Source organism: Ambystoma mexicanum, chromosome 5q (assembly GCF_040938575.1).
Source record: "Ambystoma mexicanum isolate Mex_15411 chromosome 5q, UKY_AmexF1_1, whole genome shotgun sequence".
NCBI classification, from domain to species: domain Eukaryota; kingdom Metazoa; phylum Chordata; class Amphibia; order Caudata; family Ambystomatidae; genus Ambystoma; species Ambystoma mexicanum.
Window position 1 is genome coordinate 1,314,731,412 of NC_090933.1, and position 20,937 is coordinate 1,314,752,348.

At 47.1% G+C, this 20,937-nt stretch overlaps 2 protein-coding genes across 2 annotated transcripts in view; one reads left to right on the forward strand and one right to left on the reverse strand.

The window, feature by feature from the left end:
• LOC138498474 (zinc finger protein 268-like) overlaps positions 1–20,937 on the forward strand; it is a 544,482-nt gene that overhangs the window by 183,178 nt on the left and 340,367 nt on the right. The gene's annotated exons all lie outside the window — the stretch shown is intronic.
• The window catches only part of LOC138498493 (zinc finger protein 436-like), a 44,427-nt gene continuing 34,576 nt past the window's right edge, over positions 11,087–20,937 (reverse strand). Inside the window, exon 2 of the mRNA XM_069622259.1 lies at positions 11,087–13,552. Coding sequence (XP_069478360.1) covers positions 12,167–13,108 — 942 coding nt within the window. The 5' untranslated portion in view covers positions 13,109–13,552 and the 3' untranslated portion in view covers positions 11,087–12,166. The remainder of the gene's footprint in view (positions 13,553–20,937) is intronic.

The window sequence follows — 20,937 nt, forward strand, 5'->3', positions numbered from 1 at the left end:
TCTCCAGGAGAATCTCCTGAGCCAGCTCCCACTCGTAAGAGACGGTGCTCTGCCTGCTCAGAGCATCCGCTGCCGCGTTTTCATCTCCGGCCAGATGAACTACCGAGATCGAAATTTCCTGCTGGATGGCCCAGAACCAGAGCTGCATCGCCTTTCTGCACAGAGGGAGAGAACCTGCACCCCCCTTTTTGTTGACGTAGTGCATGGCCACTGTGTTGTCCGTCAGAATCAGGACATTCTTCCCCTGCATGGACGGCAGAAAAGCCTTCAGGGCTAGCTTGATGGCCCTCAGCTCCAACAGATTGATATGGAGTCTGGACTCCGACGGAGACCAACGACCGCTGACTGTCAACTCGTTGGCATGAGCTCCCCATCCCATGAGGGATGCGTCTGTCACGATCGTCACCTCTGGCTAGGGTAGCCAAAATGGAGCCCCCTTCATCAGATTGCCTTTGACGGCCCACCACAGAAGATCCTGGCCGACACCTGAACGGGATCCGACATCCTGCCAGAGGACTGCGACCACTGCATCTTGAGAGCCCACTGCAGAGATCTCATCCGCAGCGTGGCCTCTGGCACCAGGAGAATGCAGGATGCCATGAGGCCGAGCAACCTCAAGAACTCGAACGCCGGGAGACTCTGGGCATGTTGAAACTTCGCACCATCTGCAGAATGTGATGAGCCCTCACCTGGGAAGGAAAACACTGCCCCAGGGATGTGTAGAGCACTGCTCCAATGTAGTGGAGCTGCTGGGTTGGTGTCAAGTGGGACTTCTTTAAGTTGAGGGAGAAGCCCAGCCTATGAAGGGAGTGGCAGGTGACTGACAGATGATTCAGGAATTGCGCGGGAGATCGCGCCTGATCAGCCAATCGTCCAGGTAGGGGTAGACGTGAATCCCCCCTTTCCTGAGATACGCTGCCACCACCACCATGAGCTTGGTGAAAACCCTCGGGCGGAGGTCAATCTGAACGGCAGGACCTGAAACTGAAAGTGCGAGTCGCCAACCGGGAACCTTAGGTACTTCTTGTGCTTGGGATGAATCGGCACATGAAAGTAAGCGTCCTTGAGGTCGAGAGAAACCAACCAGTCCTGAAGTTGAAGGGCCTGGAGGACTTGCGAGAGAGTAACCACCTTGAACTTGTCCTTCCTGACGAGCTTGTTCAAACCACGCAAGTCCATGATGGGACTAAATCCCCCGTCTTTTTTCGGGATAAAAAATATGGGGAATACCATCCCTTGTTCCTCTTCGCTACAGGCACCAGTTCTATGGCGCCCTTCTCCAGCAGGGATTTGATTTCCTGCGCAAGGAGCGGATCCGGACTCCTCAAAAAGATATTCCCCAGTGGATTGTCGTGAGGCCTCTGTCGGAAAGGAAGACAGTAGCAGTGGGCTATGATCTCCAGAACCCACACATCTGAAGTAATGGCACGCTATTCTACAAGATGCTGCGCCATCCTTCCCTCAACCGGCGAACCATGGGACATGGCCTCATGACTGAGCTGAAGCGGCTTCGCCAGTGCCTGAGGGCAAAGAGGCAACTGCTCGAGCGGCCTTGACACCTCGAGTACCGTTTTCCACCTGTGGTACTCCTACGTTGGCCCCTTTGACTTGCAGCTCCACTCGATCTACCAAAGGTAGAGTAGTATCGAAAGGAACCTCCCCTCCATTGCTGTCCCCTATGATGAAAAGGCGGAGGTTGGCGGACTGCAGCGCTCAACGACTTCGCTGCAGCCGTCGAGGTCTGCAACCTCTCAAGGCTATCGTCAGCCTTGCTGCCAAAAAGATGTTTACCATCACCATCAAAGGGCACGTTGAGAAGTCGGGCTTGTACATCAGGAGCAAACCCTGACTTCCGCAACCACGCAAATCTGCGCATCACGGTGCTCGCCGCCATGGACCGGCTGACACAGTCTGCCACGTCCAGACCAGATTGAACGGATTCACATATGGCATCCTTGCCATCCTGTACAAGGGCAAGAAAGCCATCCCGTTCCTCCCCTTCGGTAATATGTTCAGCCGCTAACGAAACACAATTCCACAGAGTGTGAGTGAAACATGCTAAGGCACACACGGAGTTGGCTGCTTTCAAAGCCATACCCCCTGAAGAAAAGACTTTCTTCGCCCAACCGTCAAAACGTTTGTCGTCCCTATCAGGAGGGATGGTACGGTACGACGCCCGTTTTGCTGGGGCCGTAGCCGCCTGCACCACCAAACTCTCCAGAGTAGGGTGCATGGACAAGTAGCCGGGGTCGCCACTAGCTGGGCGGTACTTTTTCGGCAATGACTTACCCACTGCCGGGAGACTCTCCGGAGCAGTCCAAGCCGCCACCACCCTTCTTTTCAAGGCCATATGGAATGGCAGTACCAGGTCAGTTGTGGACCTCAGGTCATCCTGCAGAAAATCTACTGGTGGCGCAGATCACCCCAAGTACTCTGTCACCCTCGACATGAGGCGCCTGTACGAAGTGTCAGCATCGTACCAGGCTCAGGCCTACCAAACTCAACCTCCGGGGAGGTATCAAGACCACTGGCGTCGTGCAAAGACTGACGCAGGTCTACCAACTGGCTACGACCAGATAACAGGTCGTCAGGAACCTCAGCAGGTACCAAACCTTCCTCAGACCCTTCTTCCACCTCAGAAATATAATCCAGAGGCTGGAACAAATCCCTGGAAGAGGGCACAGAAAAAGGCTCAAATACAGGCCTTACTGACTTCTTCAGGGCCTTCCTCAGAGTTTCCACCGACACCTGCGGTAAAGCCTCCACAAAAGGCGTCGACAGAATGGCATCGACGTCGAGCGCGTTGCCGATGGCTTCGACACAGGCCTCCAGGGCGGTGCCCCGAGCGTGTCCTTCGACGGCCTCGGCACCGATGGCATTGATGACTTCCTTGGAGGCAGAGCCTCGAGAGAGTCCCTCGATGGACATGGCGCCAATGGCGTCGACGTCTTCTTTGCAGATCTCACAGGCTCCGACGGTCTCGAGGGCATCGAGGACCAGGACCTAGAGCGGGTATGGCTAGAGCAATCCACCTTGTCCGATCGGGACCTCGAAGGCTCCCGATGATTGCGCCGACCACCCGAGCCCGAAGGCGTGCGAGCGGCAGCCCTAGCACGTTCCCTGCCGGCTTCTTTCGAAGGCGCGGGCGGAACGGAGCTCTGAGATTGGAAAATCGGCATCATCTCCGTACGAAATGCATCCCATTCCGCAGAAGAGTGCTTGTTGGGACAAGCAACCCGCCGACGGGCGGAGTCCTCGGACAAGGAAGGCGGCCGGTGACGGCACTTCCGTGAGTGCCTCGAAGAGGCAGAGGAATGGCGGGACCCACTCCGGGACTGAGACCCCCTGGACTTACGCTGACGACGTGGCGAGTCACCTCTCGAATCAGCGGTCGAAAGCCCAGCGGATCTCGACTTTCGGGGCTTGGACACCCTACTGACAGAAAGCTTCTTCCGCTCCCACAAGGCCTTCGATGTCAACGACTGGCAATCGTCATAATCATCCGTGGCGTGGTCCTCACCGAGGCACCAGAGGCAGGCGTTGTGCAGGTCCGTCAACGACATCTTGGAACCGCAGTCCCGACACTTCTTGAAACCCGGCCGCGGGGTAGAAGACGAAGACATGATATCTTCACAAACAAACAAGTTCGAAGAACCGATAGAAGTACTCAGAAGAACCGAGGCGTGGCGAGATCTCCGAAGCGAACACATTTGCGGAAAAAACGGACTGAGGCTACGGGAGTCCTACTTATAACATCTGGTGACGTCGGCTCGACAGAGGCCCTCGAGGACAGCGTATCGACGCAGGACGCCGAACATATTACGAAGCAGCACAGCTGTGGTGATTACCTGTCATAGATGTGTAATACGTCGGAGGAACCAATCCCCTCGAAATAAGGATATCAGGATCATCAGAATCCTCTGTTTTGTTCATCAGGGCATTCATACAGTCTGACAGAACAATCGCTGTGATGGCCTTATCATTTCTATTAAGGACCTGACATAGAGGTTCATGCTGTTTTTGTAAAGGCAACGGAAGCTGTAGTTGGCATAAAATGATAAAATGGAGAAATGATCAGACCATACGCAAGGTGTTGTTATAAAATCTGTGAGAATAATGTTACAGCTTCCCACCCTATGAAGGGTGTGCCCTTTTGTATGAGTGGCTATGAATGGTTATCTTATTATGTTTAAGACATTTCTCAAGCTCTAAGGCTTTTTCATCTTTGGGGTGTCCTTTCCAAAGGTTCAAGTCTCCTAACAGTACCACTGCCGAGTATTACTGTTTGAATGGAGGTTATAACATTTATAAGATCCTCAATGAATCTAGACGATTCGCCTGGGTGTCTATAAAGCAATACTAAATTAATACTATGAATAAAATGTGGGATAAGTTTAATGTGCAGTATGTCGCAACATTCACAGTCAATGTTGACTTCATATACACCAAGCCCTTTTTTGCATATAACAGCGACTCCCACTCCCGGTCCTTCCTCTCGATGTTTCCCGAAGAACACATACCCAGGCGGGGTCACTTGCTCAATAATAAGGCCATGGGCATCCAAGAGCCACCTTTCTGTGATACACATGACATCCACCCTGTGCTCCAGGATGAAGTCATGTACATATATCATATGCTTAACAAGAGATCTGGTGTTAAGCAAAAAGCCAGGGTCAAATTGGTTACTAAAGGCAATCTTTTTGGTAATATATAGTTTCCATGACATTCTGCATTACCGTGGGGCTAGATTGACATAGTGCACCCAAATTGTTTTGCATGGGGGATGGAAGGTTGGGGCAAACAATGTATTCGGTAGAAGTACAGAGTGAAGCAGTATTAGGTAAAGTGGTTGCAACTTTTGAACCTCTCTCCCCTGAGGTGAGTAAACCAGTTATCCCAACAGGCGGAGACTCCTCCTTACAACTCTCTCCACACTTGTAAGTCTTAAAATGGGTGCGGTGCACACTGCAGTGATTACAGCAACTGGGAATGTGTTATCAGTTGCTCGACCGTTTTACCTGCTACTTGTATTCCATCATTGCTAGAGGTATGAGCGTAGACTTACTTCTGGCAATAGCAATTGCCTCCAACACTTAAGTGATTCCCATAGTGCAGTAAGAGAAGCAGAGCAGCTAACCACAGCCGCACGTCCCAGTACAGACCGGTATAGACCGGCGGGCTCCTTTGTGCCAGAGTGTTCGCGCCTGGTTTCAATTGTAATGCGTGCTCCAATAAGAACACTGGGAAATGTAGTTCAGAGCCCGTAACCAGAACGTGCAGAATAAAGAACAATTACTCTGATTCAAATCGCACGGTATGAAATACAGAGCAAGGAACAACACTCATCTCAGTAATTGCAAGTAAAATTACCAATAAAATACACAGATACGACTATAGGGTAAAAGCAATAAAAATAAAGTTCCAATTTAAAAACTAGCACAGCAACCATACTGGTAGCTACAAAATCAGACATTTGTGTGTGATCAATAACATTCGGAAGGTAATTCTTGCTTTTACTGGAAGACTGTAAACTACGCCTGACCTCAGAAATGTAGTCCCTCCATTTTAAGTTCTTGATCACTCCAACTACACTATTTTGAATGACCTGCAGGCGTCCAATCTCGGCTTGGGCAACTACAATTAGGAGGCTGCAGCAGTAATCCAACTTTGTGCCTATAATGGCTCTAGCTATAGTCTCAGCTGTGTCTTGCGATATAAAAGGGCAGAGATATGTAAGCAGTTCTATGAAATATACTGAAGTTGAGACAAGACTGCTGACTTGTGCTTTCATGTTCAGGCATTGATCTAGCATAATTCCTAATGTTTTTACTTTCCTTTGGGTATCTAGTGTGTGATTGTCTAAGATGAAACTGCTATACAGAGGGCTTAACTTAGCTAACTTGTTTTCTGAGCCAACCAGCATAAGTTCTGTTTTTGCGCTGTTGAGTGCCAGACCGTTTTGCGCCATCTAGTATACTGTTGACACTTTTTTATTCATACTGTGCGATCCGGTCAGCGGGATGACACACTGCGTGTCATCGGCATAGTTTGTAAACGTGATGTAGTTAGGGGCCAAAAGAACGGAACCATGAAAATATTGTATAGTGTGGGTGACACTGAAGCTCCCTGCGGGGCGACAAATGTCAATGTGACTGGTTTGGCTTCCGCCTCAAAGCTTGCCACTCTACGTTGCTTCTCACTCAAGAAGGATACCATCCATTGAGTCGCCTGTTCTGAAAAATGGGCAACGTCTTTTGACCTGGTGGCCAAGATAGCATGGTCCACCAGGTCAAACGTGGCTGAAAGATCCAAAATCATTAGCAACAAGATGGATCTACTATCCATTCTTTCCAATAGCTCGGACTTCAGGTCAAGGAGGGCTGGCTCAGTCCCATGCCCTTGCCTGAATCACGATTGGTGTTTGTTAAGGATGGAATAATTGTTAAGATGCAGAGTGATCCGATTGTATGCCACCCTTTCCAGAATCTTAAGAAGGAAGGGTGTATTAGTGATGGGTCTATAATTGGTGGGAGTAGCATGACTTAGGTTGGACTTTTTTAGTAGTGGAGTAACCCATGCTTGTTTAAGTCCAGTCGGGACAAGGTTTTCTTCAAAGGAGGCATTGACGAATTTGGTGAGAGCAGGGAGTAGTTCATTTGTGATCTGGAGGTAGATATGTGAAAGGTCTGACCAGGGACAGGGTAAGACCACTGGTGCTGCCATTTTGACATTGTGGGCAGCCACCCAGGCCAAGGTGTGTCCTTTTGTGTGCGTTGGCACATTGACTAAGTGACAGAAGCTAAAGGAACCTAAGGCGGCTTCTAATGCCCCTGAAATGGTGTCTGAATTTAGTGCTATGTTTGAGTAGGTGTAACATCAGATTACAGTTCAGGGAATTCCGAGGCTACGACAGGCGCTAGAAGAGTCAAGGTAGTTTCAGGACTAATCCCAATGTTAACGACAAGGAGTTCTGACCCAGGAATAGCTTCCATTTTAATTTCCCATGTTAAATTTTGTTCTGAAAATGAAAGCTACTCCTCCACTCCTGCCATCCTGTCGGTCTGTCCTAAGGATGCTATATCGTGTGGGAATGGCAAGCTCTAAAGATGTTCCGGCTGCCTCATTACTCCAGGTTTCTGTTAGTAGACAGATATCTGTATGGGTTTCTTCAATACGAGTGGCTACCTCTACACCATGCTTGCTTGAGGGACCTTGCGTTGTGCAGCATGATTTTTAAGGTGTTGGTCTGTGATTTGTCCCATAACCTTCCGTTGTTCCCCTCAATTGCTCCGCTCAGATTCCTGTCTGAGGAATGATTGTCATTACCTGACTTAGTAGAAGGGATAACTTGTTGTAGGTAAATGAGGTTGTGAGCACCTTGCACTTCTTCGATCTGGGTTATTTCTATGCAGAATGGGATCGAACAACCAGCTGTAATTGGCAACTCAATTTAATGACACTAGAAGGTTTTGCATGACATAATGAGCAATTGATGTCCAATCGGGACCCCTGCTCCCGTTTCCCTCCTTCACTCTGGCCGTCCTCTATGGGTGTTAGGGAGAATTCTCTCTTTAGGCTGAACTTCCTAACCTAGTGAGTCCCCCAGCAGCTTTGGTGGATTTCTGGAGTTTGTTTTTTTCCTCCTGCCAAGAGTGAGACTCTTTCTCCCACTCTTGGACATGTTTATGGTGTTCCTTTGACTGTTAATGTGTTTTATGTGCTATGAGGTCCTTTACTCCATAGGGTCTCATGTGTTTTTCTTATGTGTGTTACCCAGCACCCTCCGTGCAGTAACACAGGGGTGTCATAGTGACCCCCCACCATAGACTCCATACCCTGGGACTGACTACTGTCTGTCTCCCAGGGGCATGTAAAGTCACCATTGGCTTTACTAGTCCCAAATTATTAACAGAAACCAGTACAAACCATCAATTGTGGATGTACTGGTCGGGGCAATTTGATTGCCCCGGGGTCCGTTAGTCGAGGGGGCACGTCTCCGTCCCCCCTGATCGAGTTTTGGCTGGTGGCAGTGGAAACTACTTTTTATATTCGACCGCAAATATTTTCCTATGGGATTTTCCCATTGTTCGAGTCTACCAACTTTAATTATTTAATTCTCATAGCCTCGAACATACCGCCGGTTTATTTATTTAATATTAATTCACCGGTTGGTATGTTTGGCCAGGACTCGATTCTAAAATGGCGTCTGTATTCTCTTCTGTAACTCCAACGCAAGTGGAGCCCTTTGTTCCACTTTTTGGCGGGCTTCTCCACAGAAGCCTCCAAAAGTGGGGCCACTCTGTCTGGGTACCATAGGGGGTGTGGGAGGGGGTTTAGGCACCCTGGACTGAGTTACCTTGGTAACTCAAGTAGCACTCTTGTGTGATTGGTCCAAGTGGTGAGCCGGCTGGCTCACCACTTAGCATGTTTGATTGACAGCTAGGCTGAGTGAATGGGGGTATGCTGCATAAAAGCAGGGCTTTGGGGACTGGAACTTCAGAAGTCGCCACAGTACCTGAGAATCCGACGAGGGAGAAGCTGAGCCGACCTACCACGACGACACCACAGGTGGAGCCCTGCGGAACCGACTCACCACTTCCCGACGACAGAGAAGATCTCCCGGCTGGAGAGGCTTCTTCCCCTGACTGGTGGGCACAACCAGTTTTACCTTCCTTCTTCGCACCCCAGACCGGTTTGTGGTCGAACTGCCCGTGCCAAGCACCCCGTCGGCCAGATAGCCACTCACCACTGAACCGCGAATCAACGGACCGCTCCTTGTACCTGAGAAACTCCGCGGCTGGTTTCTTCCCTGGCAGTGCAACGGACTCCCGTCTTCCTCCCTGACAAGATCCTCTGTTCCCCCGGATGAAGCACCGACTTGCATCCGCTGCCAGGAACAACTGCCCCCGCTGGAGTGTTCTCACCACTTTAAGGTACCGTGTCCGCCAGGCCTCCCTTTCTAAAGATTGCTACAAGGTAATAATAACTCCTTAACCTTCTGGACTGGGCTGGCCGCCTTGACCCTCTAACTGGTCCCTTTCTTTGGTCCAACTCCTTTTTGAACCGTTACAAGACTTTTGTGCACTGCAACCGTGTGACCTTGGACACATTTCGTTTGATCCTCTGAAAGTGGATCCGGCCTATTGAACTCTAACTTCACGGTTTTACTTTGCCTTCCTCTCTTATTATGTTCTTGTAAAAGTGTTGGGATCTGTTTCAACTTGTTCTCTGCTTTTCTCTCCCTTTTAAAAAACGAACTATTAGAGTGCCATCTACGTTAAGCGCTCACCGCTGTCTGAAAATAAGTGGGGCTTTACTTAAGACTTGTATACTTAAGACTTGTCTAATATTCTTTTAAGGGAGTGAATACCTTTTAGTGACCGTGTTTTTGAAGGTGTCCAGTCAATTGGTCGACAGCAAACTGGTCGACTGCAATTTGGTCGACATCATTTGGTCGAATGCCAAATGGTCAAATGTTTTTTTTTTTTTTATATATGTGTTTTGTGGGTTTTCGTGTGGGGAAAGAAATAAAAAAAGAAATAAAAGGGGGTTTGGGGGGGGACCCCCCCAAAAAAAAACAAAAAAGGGGTAAAAAAAAAAAAAAAATTTGACCATTTGGCATTCGACCAAATGGTGTCGACCAGTTGTCCTGTCGACCAAATGTTTTCGACCAATTGACTGGGAACCGTTTTTGAATTGCTTACTATTAGTGCCTGTGTGTTTTTCTAGATGTGGTTTTTAAATAAATTATTATATATCTTTTATACCAAGCCCTGGTCTGTGTTTACTTGTTCTATTGTGTTCTCTTGACCTATTGTGAATACTCTGTATACTGTCTAACTCTTCTTGAGGGAAGTCTGACTGCTCAGCCACAGCTACCAAGTGAATCTGTGTGGTACAGACTGCTACCAAGTGGGTTTACTGCCAAACACCTGTAGTCTTAAATCTTTTGCAGTGGTCCCAGAGGGAACTGCACAGGTTTCTGCCTAACCATGGGCTCACACCATCTCCTTCCACTGAGGCCAGAAACATTGGGGTCAACTTTGACTACTCCCTCTCCTTATTCCCCACATCTTGGACCTTGACAAGAAGGCCAACTTTCAATTTCACCTCCTTAGGGGCATTCTCCCTTTCCTCACCTTCTCCTTAGAGCTCTGGTCCTCTCCAGGCTATACTACTGTAACAGTCTCTTCCTCAATCTGCCTCTTTATTCGCTCTGTCCTCTTCAACTAACCCACAATAGGGCTGCAAGACTTATTCTTGGCCTCAAGCCCTGGGACCGTATCTCCCAACTCCAAAATCTCTCCACTGGCTCCCGGTTGCTGCAAGGATCAAAATTCAAGACCCTTTGCATCATCCACAAGGCTGTCTGGGGCGTGAAACCATGCTAGCTGAAACCCTTTCACTAAATACTCCTCTTCCAGATCCCTGCAATCTTCTGGTTCCAATTCTCTGCTGGTCAAACGGTTCTCCAAGCAGAGAGCGGGTGAAGATCTCGCTCCTCAGCTGGCTCCCTCCTAGTAAACAGTCACCCCTCTCTCTCGGTCTTGAACCAGACCACCTCAGGTTCCGCAAACAACTCCAAAACTTTCTCTTCTCCTCCTCCTTTCATCTCCCCATCCCGTGTTAACCATCCCTCTGTGGCTGAGATTGGCGGCCTGGTCTCAAGAGTCCAACAGGGCCCTGGCCTTCTGCCCAATCGTCCCTAGCACCCACCCATGCACTCTGGGCCCACACCCGCCTGTCAGGTGGGTGCATCCGCTCTGCACTTACCTTTGGGTGGTGGACCTCGCTCGCCTAGGATGTCTCCATGCAGGCACTTACCTGCTGCCTCCCCAACTGACACATCTGGCACTTCCTCATCTAGGAGACCCTAATAGCACTCACCCCTCACATTTTCTTTCACTGCACTTACCCGCTCCGAATGTCACAAGGCCTAGTAGGACCGCTTTCCTTTCTATTTACTCATTGTCAATTTCAATGTTTATTTACTGCCTTGTTCACTTCCCTTATGCCTTGTGGTGCTTTGAAACACTGTCTTGCTGTATAAGCACCTTATAAATCTCCAATAAAATAAATAAATGCATTATGAGAGATAGTGACATTATTTAATAAATACACTGCAGCACTCAAGATCCACATTAGGGGCGAGCCGCTCATCCAGTCCCGGTTTCTGCAGCACTCAAGATCCACATTAGGGGCGAGCCGCTCATTCAGTCCCTGTTTTATTTGCATTCTAAGCTTTCAAGTTATCTCTACGTGTCCTCCTCATTGCTTATCCCATGAGCCACTTTGGATCTCCATGTTTGCAAGTGGTGTATGTTTCCCCCCGAATGGATCTTCTGACGACAGCCCAAATCCCTCCTCAGAGGCTTTTGTAATATTCATACACGTCACAAATATGAGAGGAACTTGCCTTGCATTCCATACGCTATTAAAGTTTCTCACTTGGAATGATAGTCTAATAGCTGCACGGAGCAAACTTCTGAGCAAAGCTTTTCTTGCACTTCACACTCTGGTTCAGTTTCTCGGCAACGTGGACCATTTGATGTTTCTATAGGTCAGAGCCCAGAGCGAAGCTTTGCATCATGTTGTTTGTGGTTATAGTTTCTCTCCAGTATGCAGTATGTGATGCCTTTCAAGATGAGAACTAGGACTGAATCTTTCCCTTACTCCATACAGTATATCACCAGAATGGATCCGCTGATGCCTGGATAGATGAGAGCTCCAACTGAAGCTTTTCTCGCACTCGAATTTCACTGATATGGTTTTGCCCATGAAAGGATCATCAGATGTGATAACAGACAAAAACCCCTGAGAAGCTTTTCTCACATTGCATACACTGCAGGGCTCGTAAATTAAGATTGGATAAGGAGGAGCTAAAATCAGCTCCTGGGTATCCAGCATTAACCAGTGACCAGGAGCTACCACTGTGGAACAAGGAGCTAGTACATAACTTTCCACAAAGGTAACTTCCACGTAAGATGCAAACATATAATGGTGTTCATTATCTATGACGCAATATGCTTTAAATGGTGTATAGAGGTGTCCTAATGTTTGTTTTTAGACTGTCCCAAATGCACAGTTTAATTCACATAGGTGGGTTTGTTCAGCATCAGTTGGCCTGGGGAGCCAAAAGTAGCCCCTGGTAGCTGTTGGTTTCAAGCTAACCAGGCTCTTCTAGGCTATAACCAGGCGCTAAATAGCTCCCCGCTCCCCTCAATTTCGAACCCTGCATTGGTATGGTTTCCCCTCCAATATGCAGCTGCTGATGCCTCAACAGATTAGAGCTCTGAGTGAAGCTTTTCTCGCATTGCGTACACTGGTATGGTTTCGCCCCAGTATGCAGCAGCTGATGTCTGGACAGATGACAGCGAAGCCTGAAGCTTCCCTTACACTGCGTGCACTGGTATGGTTTTTCCCCAGTATGCAGCATCTGATGCGTCAACAGGTTAGAGTTCCGAGTGAAGCTTTTCTCGCACTCTGTACACTGGTACAGTTTTCCCCCAGTATGCAGCATTTGATGTGATAACAGATAGGAGCGGCTTTGGAAGCTTTTCTGGCACTCTGTGCACTGGTATGGTTTCCTCCCAGTATGGATCTTCTGATGTGATAACAGATGAGAGCTCCAAGTGAAGCTTTTATTGCACTCCATGCACTGGTAAGGTCTCTCCCCAGTATGGATCCTCTGATGTGATAACAGATGAGAGCTCCTTGAGAATCTTTTCTCGCATTCTGTGCACTGGTATGGTTTCAGCCCGGTATGCAGCATCTGATGCCTGGACAGACCAGTGTGGTAACTGAAGCATTTCCCGCACTCTGTGCACTGGTATGGCTTCTCCCCAGTATGGCTCCTCTGATGTGATAACAGATGAGAGCTCCTTGAGAATCTTTTCTCGCATTCTGTGCACTGGTATGGTTTCACCCCGGTATGCAGCATCTGATGCCTGGACAGACCAGAGTGATAACTGAAGCATTTCTCGCACTCTGTGCACTGGTATGGTTTCTCCCCAGTATGGATCCTCTGATGTGATAACAGATGGGAGCTCTGATTGAAGCTTTTCTTGCACTCTGTGCACTGGTATGGTTTCACCCTGGTAGGCAGCATCTGATGCCTGGACAGATCAAACTAATGACTGAAGCTTTTCTCACACTCCGTCCGTTGGCATGGTTTCCTCCCAGTATGGATCTTCTGATGTGATAACAGACTTGCTCTCCAGGTGACACTTTCCTCAAATTTCATATACGGTTATGGTTTTTGCCCCATATGCAGCATCTGATGCCTGGACAGAGGCAAGCCAAGACAGAAGCTTTTCTTGGGCTCAGTACACTGCATCATTTTCCCAGCAGGATTCTGTTATATATGTACCAGTGTGAGCCCCGGATGACGCCTTTTTAAACTCTGCACACTGATGTGAGCACAGATGCAGGCTCAGAGTAAACATAATCTATAGAATGGATGCTCTGATGCATCGAACATCATAACTTTGTTTGTTCACTCTCGTAGTGCTGTATGTCTGCTGTTGCAGCTATCTCTGCTGCACCCTTGTTCCTGTAAATGAGAAATAATAACAAGTGAGCGCATGTGGAAGAGTTTCAGCATGTTAGCCAAATATTAGAAGAGCTGGAATATAATGATATTACTGTCACATTTTTATATAGCGCTTCATGACAGATTTTAAGTACTATAAAAATAGATGTTATCTGTTATTGGTACACATTTGGTCAAAACCAGTAAGGATGACATTCTGAGTCTTCACCACTGGGATTCGAACCAGGGTCATGCGAGGTGAATACAGATACCTGATGCAAGCACCTAACTCGCTGAGTGGAAGTGTGATGGCTACCACTAAAGAGAAAGTTGGGGGATGTGGTGAAATAGGCTAGAATACACGGATAGCATTTTTGTTGTTCTGCAAATTCTGTTTGTGTGACAAAGTACATCATGTTCATAGCATTCAATTTCAGTCCTCATATTTCTGCCCAGTGATGTTTCAGGCTTAACCAGTGTTGAGGACTGCCTGCCTGTTGCTCAATACAACCATCGATACACGCAGAGACAATTCACCAACCTTTATAGATATTACCATAGAAGGCAATGCAAATCGTAACTACACCTAAAGTGGAACGTGACGACTCGTGCTCGGAGTGGGACCACAATGAAATGCAGAAGGGAATGGAAGACCTGTAGCAGAAGGTCGATGCTATTGCAGTGTAGGTGCCTCAGGCCAAGCCACCTCAGAGCAGGGAGAAAGAATTGTTACCCAAGTGACCATGGGTCAAGCATATCCTGACATGGAAGCCCCACTGAGGTTTTGCATCAAGCGAGACGGCAGGGCTATCTTAAGCACTTTTGGGGCCGGAGCACACACCTTTCGGTCTCCCTTCCACCAAATGAAAGGGATTAAGGGCTCCAGAATATCTGGATGTGCTCCACCCTCTTCACCATTACAACCCATAGCTTGATATGCTGCCTCGCAGTGATCCAAATAATCCTGGCACTTTCGGTCCCCTTAAGCTCTTCATTCTTGCTTTAATCGGAATGATAAACAAAAAGCATTTCAAGTGCAACATTAGCAGTCCATGCCGAGGGCACTTATGTTTTAGCATAGGACGACTCTCTGGATGTCGTCCCTTCTCCGAGGAGGGAGAACCCCTCTCATGTGGCGTGGGCAGTGAGGCCACAGTCCACTAATCCACACAGCCGCTCTCCGTTAAACCCAACCTGGGTATGGAGCTAGTCAAAACTTAAATTAAATGTAATCATGTATTAAAAGTTGTGCACTTGTTTGAAAGAAAAAATCTCTTGTTGTTTTCAAAAAGTGATTTATCGAAGAAACAGTCTCAAAATAAAAATAAAAAAGTCACTAATACATTCTTAGTGAGGAAGCAATTGCCACAACATTTCGGAAAGCAATTTCCTTCATCAGGGCTGGTCTGCTGTAATCCATTTAGGTAAATACACAATCACATAATATGGAGAGAAAACACATCAGGAGAAAAACATATAGATGTCATACAGCGTAAAAAAAACGAAAACATACCATTTAATTGAGGTTTTCAAACAAGGGTGATGTGTCAGAAAGAATGGAAAAATGGAAAAAATAAATGAAAATCGTGAGTAAACTGTACCATGCTATTTGTGTAGAATAGCACAACATATTAACATAAAAGTCCTTTACCTGTGTCGGGTGGCAGGCTTTGTACTTAATTAGAATGGGCATGGAAGCCATTGGGGTGTTCGTGTGAAGCACCCGATGTGAATCTGGGCAGTCCTGTGCCGTCACTGCTGTGGCTGCATGTAAAGTGAAAGCCGTAATCAGTAGGAGTTCTAGCCTAGTGTATTTAAGGGGACCCAGAAGGGTAGTGAACATACCGTGTGCCTCACGGGTGGTGAGAGATCCCTCGAGTGCAGGCAAGCGAAGTCTCCGGCTGCTGCATACAAACGTTGCCTAGGAAACGTTGCTATTTATAAACATGTGACCGCCCCGCGTCCCGGTTGGGCGTGCGGTCCTAAATAAATGCTGTTATTGGGTCTGTAAGCTAAATACAAAGCAAACCTGACATTTGCCTGACTTAATGTTCAGATGTCCCTAATTATCATGTATCAACCACAAAAAAACTAAAAAAACAACAAAACAAAATCAATGGAAATGGAAGAAATAATCAGAAAAATACTCTAAATAATAATCAACTGATAATAATGATAATAATGAAAGCTAAAAAATGGAGAAACCATAAGTGAAGCATGTTAGCAGATATTAGATCTCCTTGCCGCGAATGGTGTCGCCATGGGGCGGCACCTCGGGTCCTAAACCTAAAGTCCAGGATGTACGGCAAGGATGGAAGTGGTAGAATCAGAAAAGCAACAGGTAAATCACCAATTGAAACTGTTTCTTCGATACATTACTTTTGAAAACAACAAGAGATGTTTTCTTTCAAACAAGTGCACAACTTTTGATACATGATTACATTTAATTTAAGTTTTGACTAGCTCCATACCCAGGTTGGGTTTAACGGAGAGCGGCTGTGTGACTTGGTATTCTTACTTGGTCTCCTGCTTCACGTGTATTTCGAGTCAGGGTGTCTCCAGACTCATCACAGCCAGCTCCTGCCTAATTTTTTGAACAATTTTCTGAACAGGACTTATCATTACTATTCTGCATTACTTGATTTAAGTGGACTTCTAACAAGTGGTGCCCACTCATTTTTCTCCTTGCACAGTCCACTAATCCCCCTGGCGGTGGAACGCAGAGGGAGGATCAGATGGGCAGGGGAAACCCCTCATGGGATGAGGGATGACACCCTAGGAGGGACACTGTATATTCCTACCACTGTCCCAGCTCCTGCACCCTCTTACTGTCTCCAGAATACTGGAATCTCTCCTACTTCTATGTATGTGAGCAAAGTAGAACTTTGGCCTCAAGAACAGTTATAATACCATAGAGAAATGTACTGAGACTAAGAAGATGCAGAGCGCGGAAGAGCCCTTTGTGGAACCAGTGATCAGACCAGCCTATTTGATGTAGCCGGCTTTGAAATAAAAAGGAAAGAAGGACTTTGAATGGGAGACAGTCCTCTCTGGGGAGTCGCGAGCAAAGGCACTGTGTCTGCCGGAGATAGGGACAAAGTGTGGATGCCAAGGAAGTGGAGAGTTCCGGAGCGGGGGGGAAGGGACGGCAGGCTGGCAAACTCAGGCAACAGGCATTCCTGAAGCTTCGGAAGCGCAACAGCTTTCAGAAGAACTCTTAGTGCTGCAGAGCCACCACAGACTAAACAAAGCCTCCACAACACCACAAGTCCCGCGGCTGATGGAGGAAGCTGGGAGTAGGTGGATGCAGGTACATGGAGGGGCAGAAAGAAGCTTGGAACCACAGAAAATGGTGGCAAAGGGGAGCAATACCCTGAACCTACGGTCTTGGACCCTGAAAGTAATATTGAAGAAACGTTCACAACTATGATAATATATGGTAGTGCTTGGCAGGAGAGTAAACCAAGCTTACCTAGAAGGAGAAGCACCGAAGATGGGCGAGACTAGGACTTGCACCCATAACAGAAATGCATCAGTTGCTCATCCTCATAATCACAGTACCTGGAACAAAGGTGTACCAGGTAGGCTGTGCAACAGGTAGTACTTGGCACAAGCGTACACCAAGTCTACCTAGAAGGAGAACTGTTGTAACCAGGCAAGTCTGGGACACGCTCCCATATAAGAAGAACAATCATTACTCCTCTTCTTAGTCACAGTACCAGGGAGAAGAGCGAGTCTGGTTGGCCGAGCAAATGGAGAAACCTGGGAAAGGGGGACAACCCCTTGCGATTCGTGAACATTGTGGCAAAGCTAAGAGAAGGGAGACATTCTCTTGGCTCTTCAGGGAAGTGGAAAAGAAACCTGGGTAAGGGAGTCATTCCCCCTTGGACTTGTGGACACAGAAGTCAAGAGAAGGAAGGCATTCTCTTGACCCCCGTGGAACTTTGTTTTTGCACAATTTGGAACTTTTGTTATCAACTTGGAAAATAACTATTAAGGACCTGATGAGAAGACAATCCCCTTGCACTTTACTAGAGTTAGGGTTGTTGATACAACGGTAGACTCAGCCCTACAGATAAGGGTTATATCAGCCACGTGTACTCCCTAAAATAGGCAAATACTCCCAACAAAAATAGGAAAAGACACATGTTCGCCTCTTTCCACTCAGCTCCCTGAATATGTTTGGACCAGTAGAAAACAGGGTGCCTGATCTGAAGAGGCAAAAGTATATCTTTTTAATGTGCAGGAATACTTTGTGCAAAGAAATATTCATTACAAAACATTCTATTTTACAGTTAGAACCAATTTTACTTGCTAATAAAATGCTCTCATTGGGAATGAGACTTACTTTTTACTCCCTAAATATTCATTTTAATACCAACTTTAAAAAGCAAGGAGTACAATACTCACTTCAAAATCGTATCTGGTGGGCTTATCTTTATTTTGATATCCTGATGGACCCATTTGAGATTTGTGCTGAGGCAGGGAAACCCCTCTTAGCGTTAGGGCGAGTGAGGCCTTCCCCCAACCCTACTTTAATTTAAATAAAAGTCTGTAGCAACAAAAATGCCATCTGTGCGTCGATCTCTCACTACTGCACCATGACACCTAGGATAAGGATGCTTTTTATCAATATTTATTTTATTTGTTTGCCTGTTAGGCACTTATACAGCAAGTAAAACACTGTTTCAATGCACCCACAGGGCGAAGGCAGGGAACAAGGGGGTGAAACACATTACAAAACACCATGTTTAAGAGCGGTGGGAGAAGAAAAGGAAAACAGATCAACCCACCATGCCTTGTGAGGGCAAAGGGGATAAGTGCTGGGGAGTTTGAGCTCATGGGTGAGTCACAGATGAAGTGCTAAGATTGTTGAGCGCTTCACGGCCTGGAGCCGACTTAGGTGTAAGTGCAAACCTCCAGGGCAGAGGGTGTGCCAATGCAAGTGCTGAGGGTAGACAGGAGCTGGGCCCATTGGGTGTGTGAGGTGAGGGGCCCCGATGATGCATAAGGGCCCCAGACATCAATCACAGAAGCTGTCGGATTAGCAGAGGAGAGAAGAAGGGAAGAAGGTGGTAAAGAGGAAAGTCTTATGGAGCTTCCGGAATTTAAGAAAGTCCTGCTCAAGGCGCAGAGGGCGGGGGAGGCTGTTCCATAGGAGGGAGCCAGCTGAGACAAGAGAACGACCACCTACCTCCTGTTTAGCAAAACGCTTAACACACAAGAGTTGGTGCCAGAGGAACATAGTGGTCTAGAGGGAGAGTATTTATTAAGATATGATTGAAGATAGTGTGGTCCCCGGGCCTAGACAGTCTTGTGGATGATGCAGAAGGATGTGAATTTAATCCGTTCAGCAACCGGGAGCCATTGAACACTTTTTAAAGGCAGGAGAGATGCGGTCCCTGGGCTTGAGGCCAAGGAGAAGACTTGCTGCCCTACTCTGGATTAGCCGGAGGGGTCGCAGAGCAGAAGATGGTAGATTCAGGATAAGGCGATTACAATAGTCAAGCTTAGAGAGAAACAGGGCTCGGGTAACATTGACCCTCTGGGGGAAAGTGAGAAAAGGGAGAACTCCTTTGAGAAGGAAGAGCTGAAAGTGGGACTTCTAGGCAATGTCCTGGGTGTGAGGGAGGAAGGAGAGAGAGGAGTCAAAGAGGACTCCAAGGTTTTTGGCTTCAGAAGAACCATGGGGAAAGCCCAAGGAGGAAGGCCAGAGTGAAGGGAAGAAGCAGGGAGCAAGGGTCCCGATGGGAAGGATCTCAGTTTTACAGGCGTTAAGGCAGAGATCATTGGATGTGCGCCAGGACTGGGTGGCAGATAGGCAGTCAGAGATGGAGGGTACAAGAGGGTCAGCAGGAAGTTTGAAAAAGAGCTGTGTATCGTCTGCATGACACTAGGAGTTGGAGAAGGAGGAGATGAGGCGTGCAAGAAGAGCAAGGTAGATGTTAAAGAACCAAGGGGAGAGGATAGAACCCTGGAGGACACCACAGGTGGAGAAGGAAGTAGGAGAGGAGAAGGTGCCCAGGATGACTTGGGAAGAGTGAAGAATGTCAGCCAGTCCAGTGCCCGTTCCGAGATATCAAGGGTATTGTGGAACCTTTGGAGTCCAGAGATGCGAGCCGTTCTTCACAGGTTTTCAGAAGAGCAGTTTCTGTGCCTCTGGATGCTCAGAATCCAGATTGATGGTCGTGAAGACCACCAACAAGTTTGTTGTGCATTCAATGTAGGAATGGACCGTATAAAAAAAAGATACACAACCCAGAATAAAACAGAGGACTCACAATAGCTGCCTCACAGAATGCAAATGTGTTCAAGCATGGTACAGAAGACCAATTGGAATGAAGGAGAAAGCAACACATACCATAGCATAGATAGTGGATGAAGATTAGAAGCTACCAGAAAGGTGTCCATATCCAAACAGACAGAGATTAGAAGAGAAACATGGTTTTCAAGTAGTGCTGCCATTAGAGAGCAAAGAAACAAGTGGCGGCTGTGGTTTGCAGTATAGCAATGCTCACTATTATCATAGGAGGGAACACTTTAGCCAGTGAAACCATGAGTGAGGCTTTTTTGAAGATCATACCCTGAGACCAAAATCACTACGAAGGTTAAAAATGTTGAAATGTCAAAATATCTAAAGATTGGCAATTTTGACAGGTATGCAATACAGGATTAAATGGTCTACCCAGAGTCCACATTTAGCAGGGAGGATAGCTCAGGGGCATTGGAATTGTCTTGAAAGCAAGACAACGTAGAGCAACACAGCGCTTAGAGACTGATCTCTGGTATTACGCATGTTATAGAAAATGGATTCATTCATTGGTTACGAGGGGAAGGTGGGATGTACGCCCACTCTGCAATGTCTGCACTTACTTTCTTTTCCAGTTCTTACCATGAATTGAAATAAACCCTTTTTACAGAAATGACTTGTAGAGTACACAAATCATATAAGGAAATATGACAATTTAAAAATTATACAAAACCGGAATGATTCTAGCTTCACTGTCTCCATCATCAAGGGAAGTATAGAAGTGCCAGCATACCAATCATCATCAAGGGAAGCATAGACATGCCGTCATACTAATCATCATCAAGGGGATTATAGAAATGCCAGTATACTAATCATCAAGGGGAGTATAGAAGTGCCAGCATACTAATCATCAAGGGAAGTATAGAAGTACCAGCATACTAATCATCATCAAGGGAAGCATAGACATGCCGTCATACTAATCATCATCAAGGGGATTATAGAAATGCCAGTATACTAATCATCAAGGGGAGTATAGAAGTGCCAGCATACTAATCATCATCAAGGGAAGCATAGACATGCCGTCATACTAATCATCATCAAGGGGATTATAGAAATGCCAGTATACTAATCATCAAGGGAAGTATAGAAGTGCCAG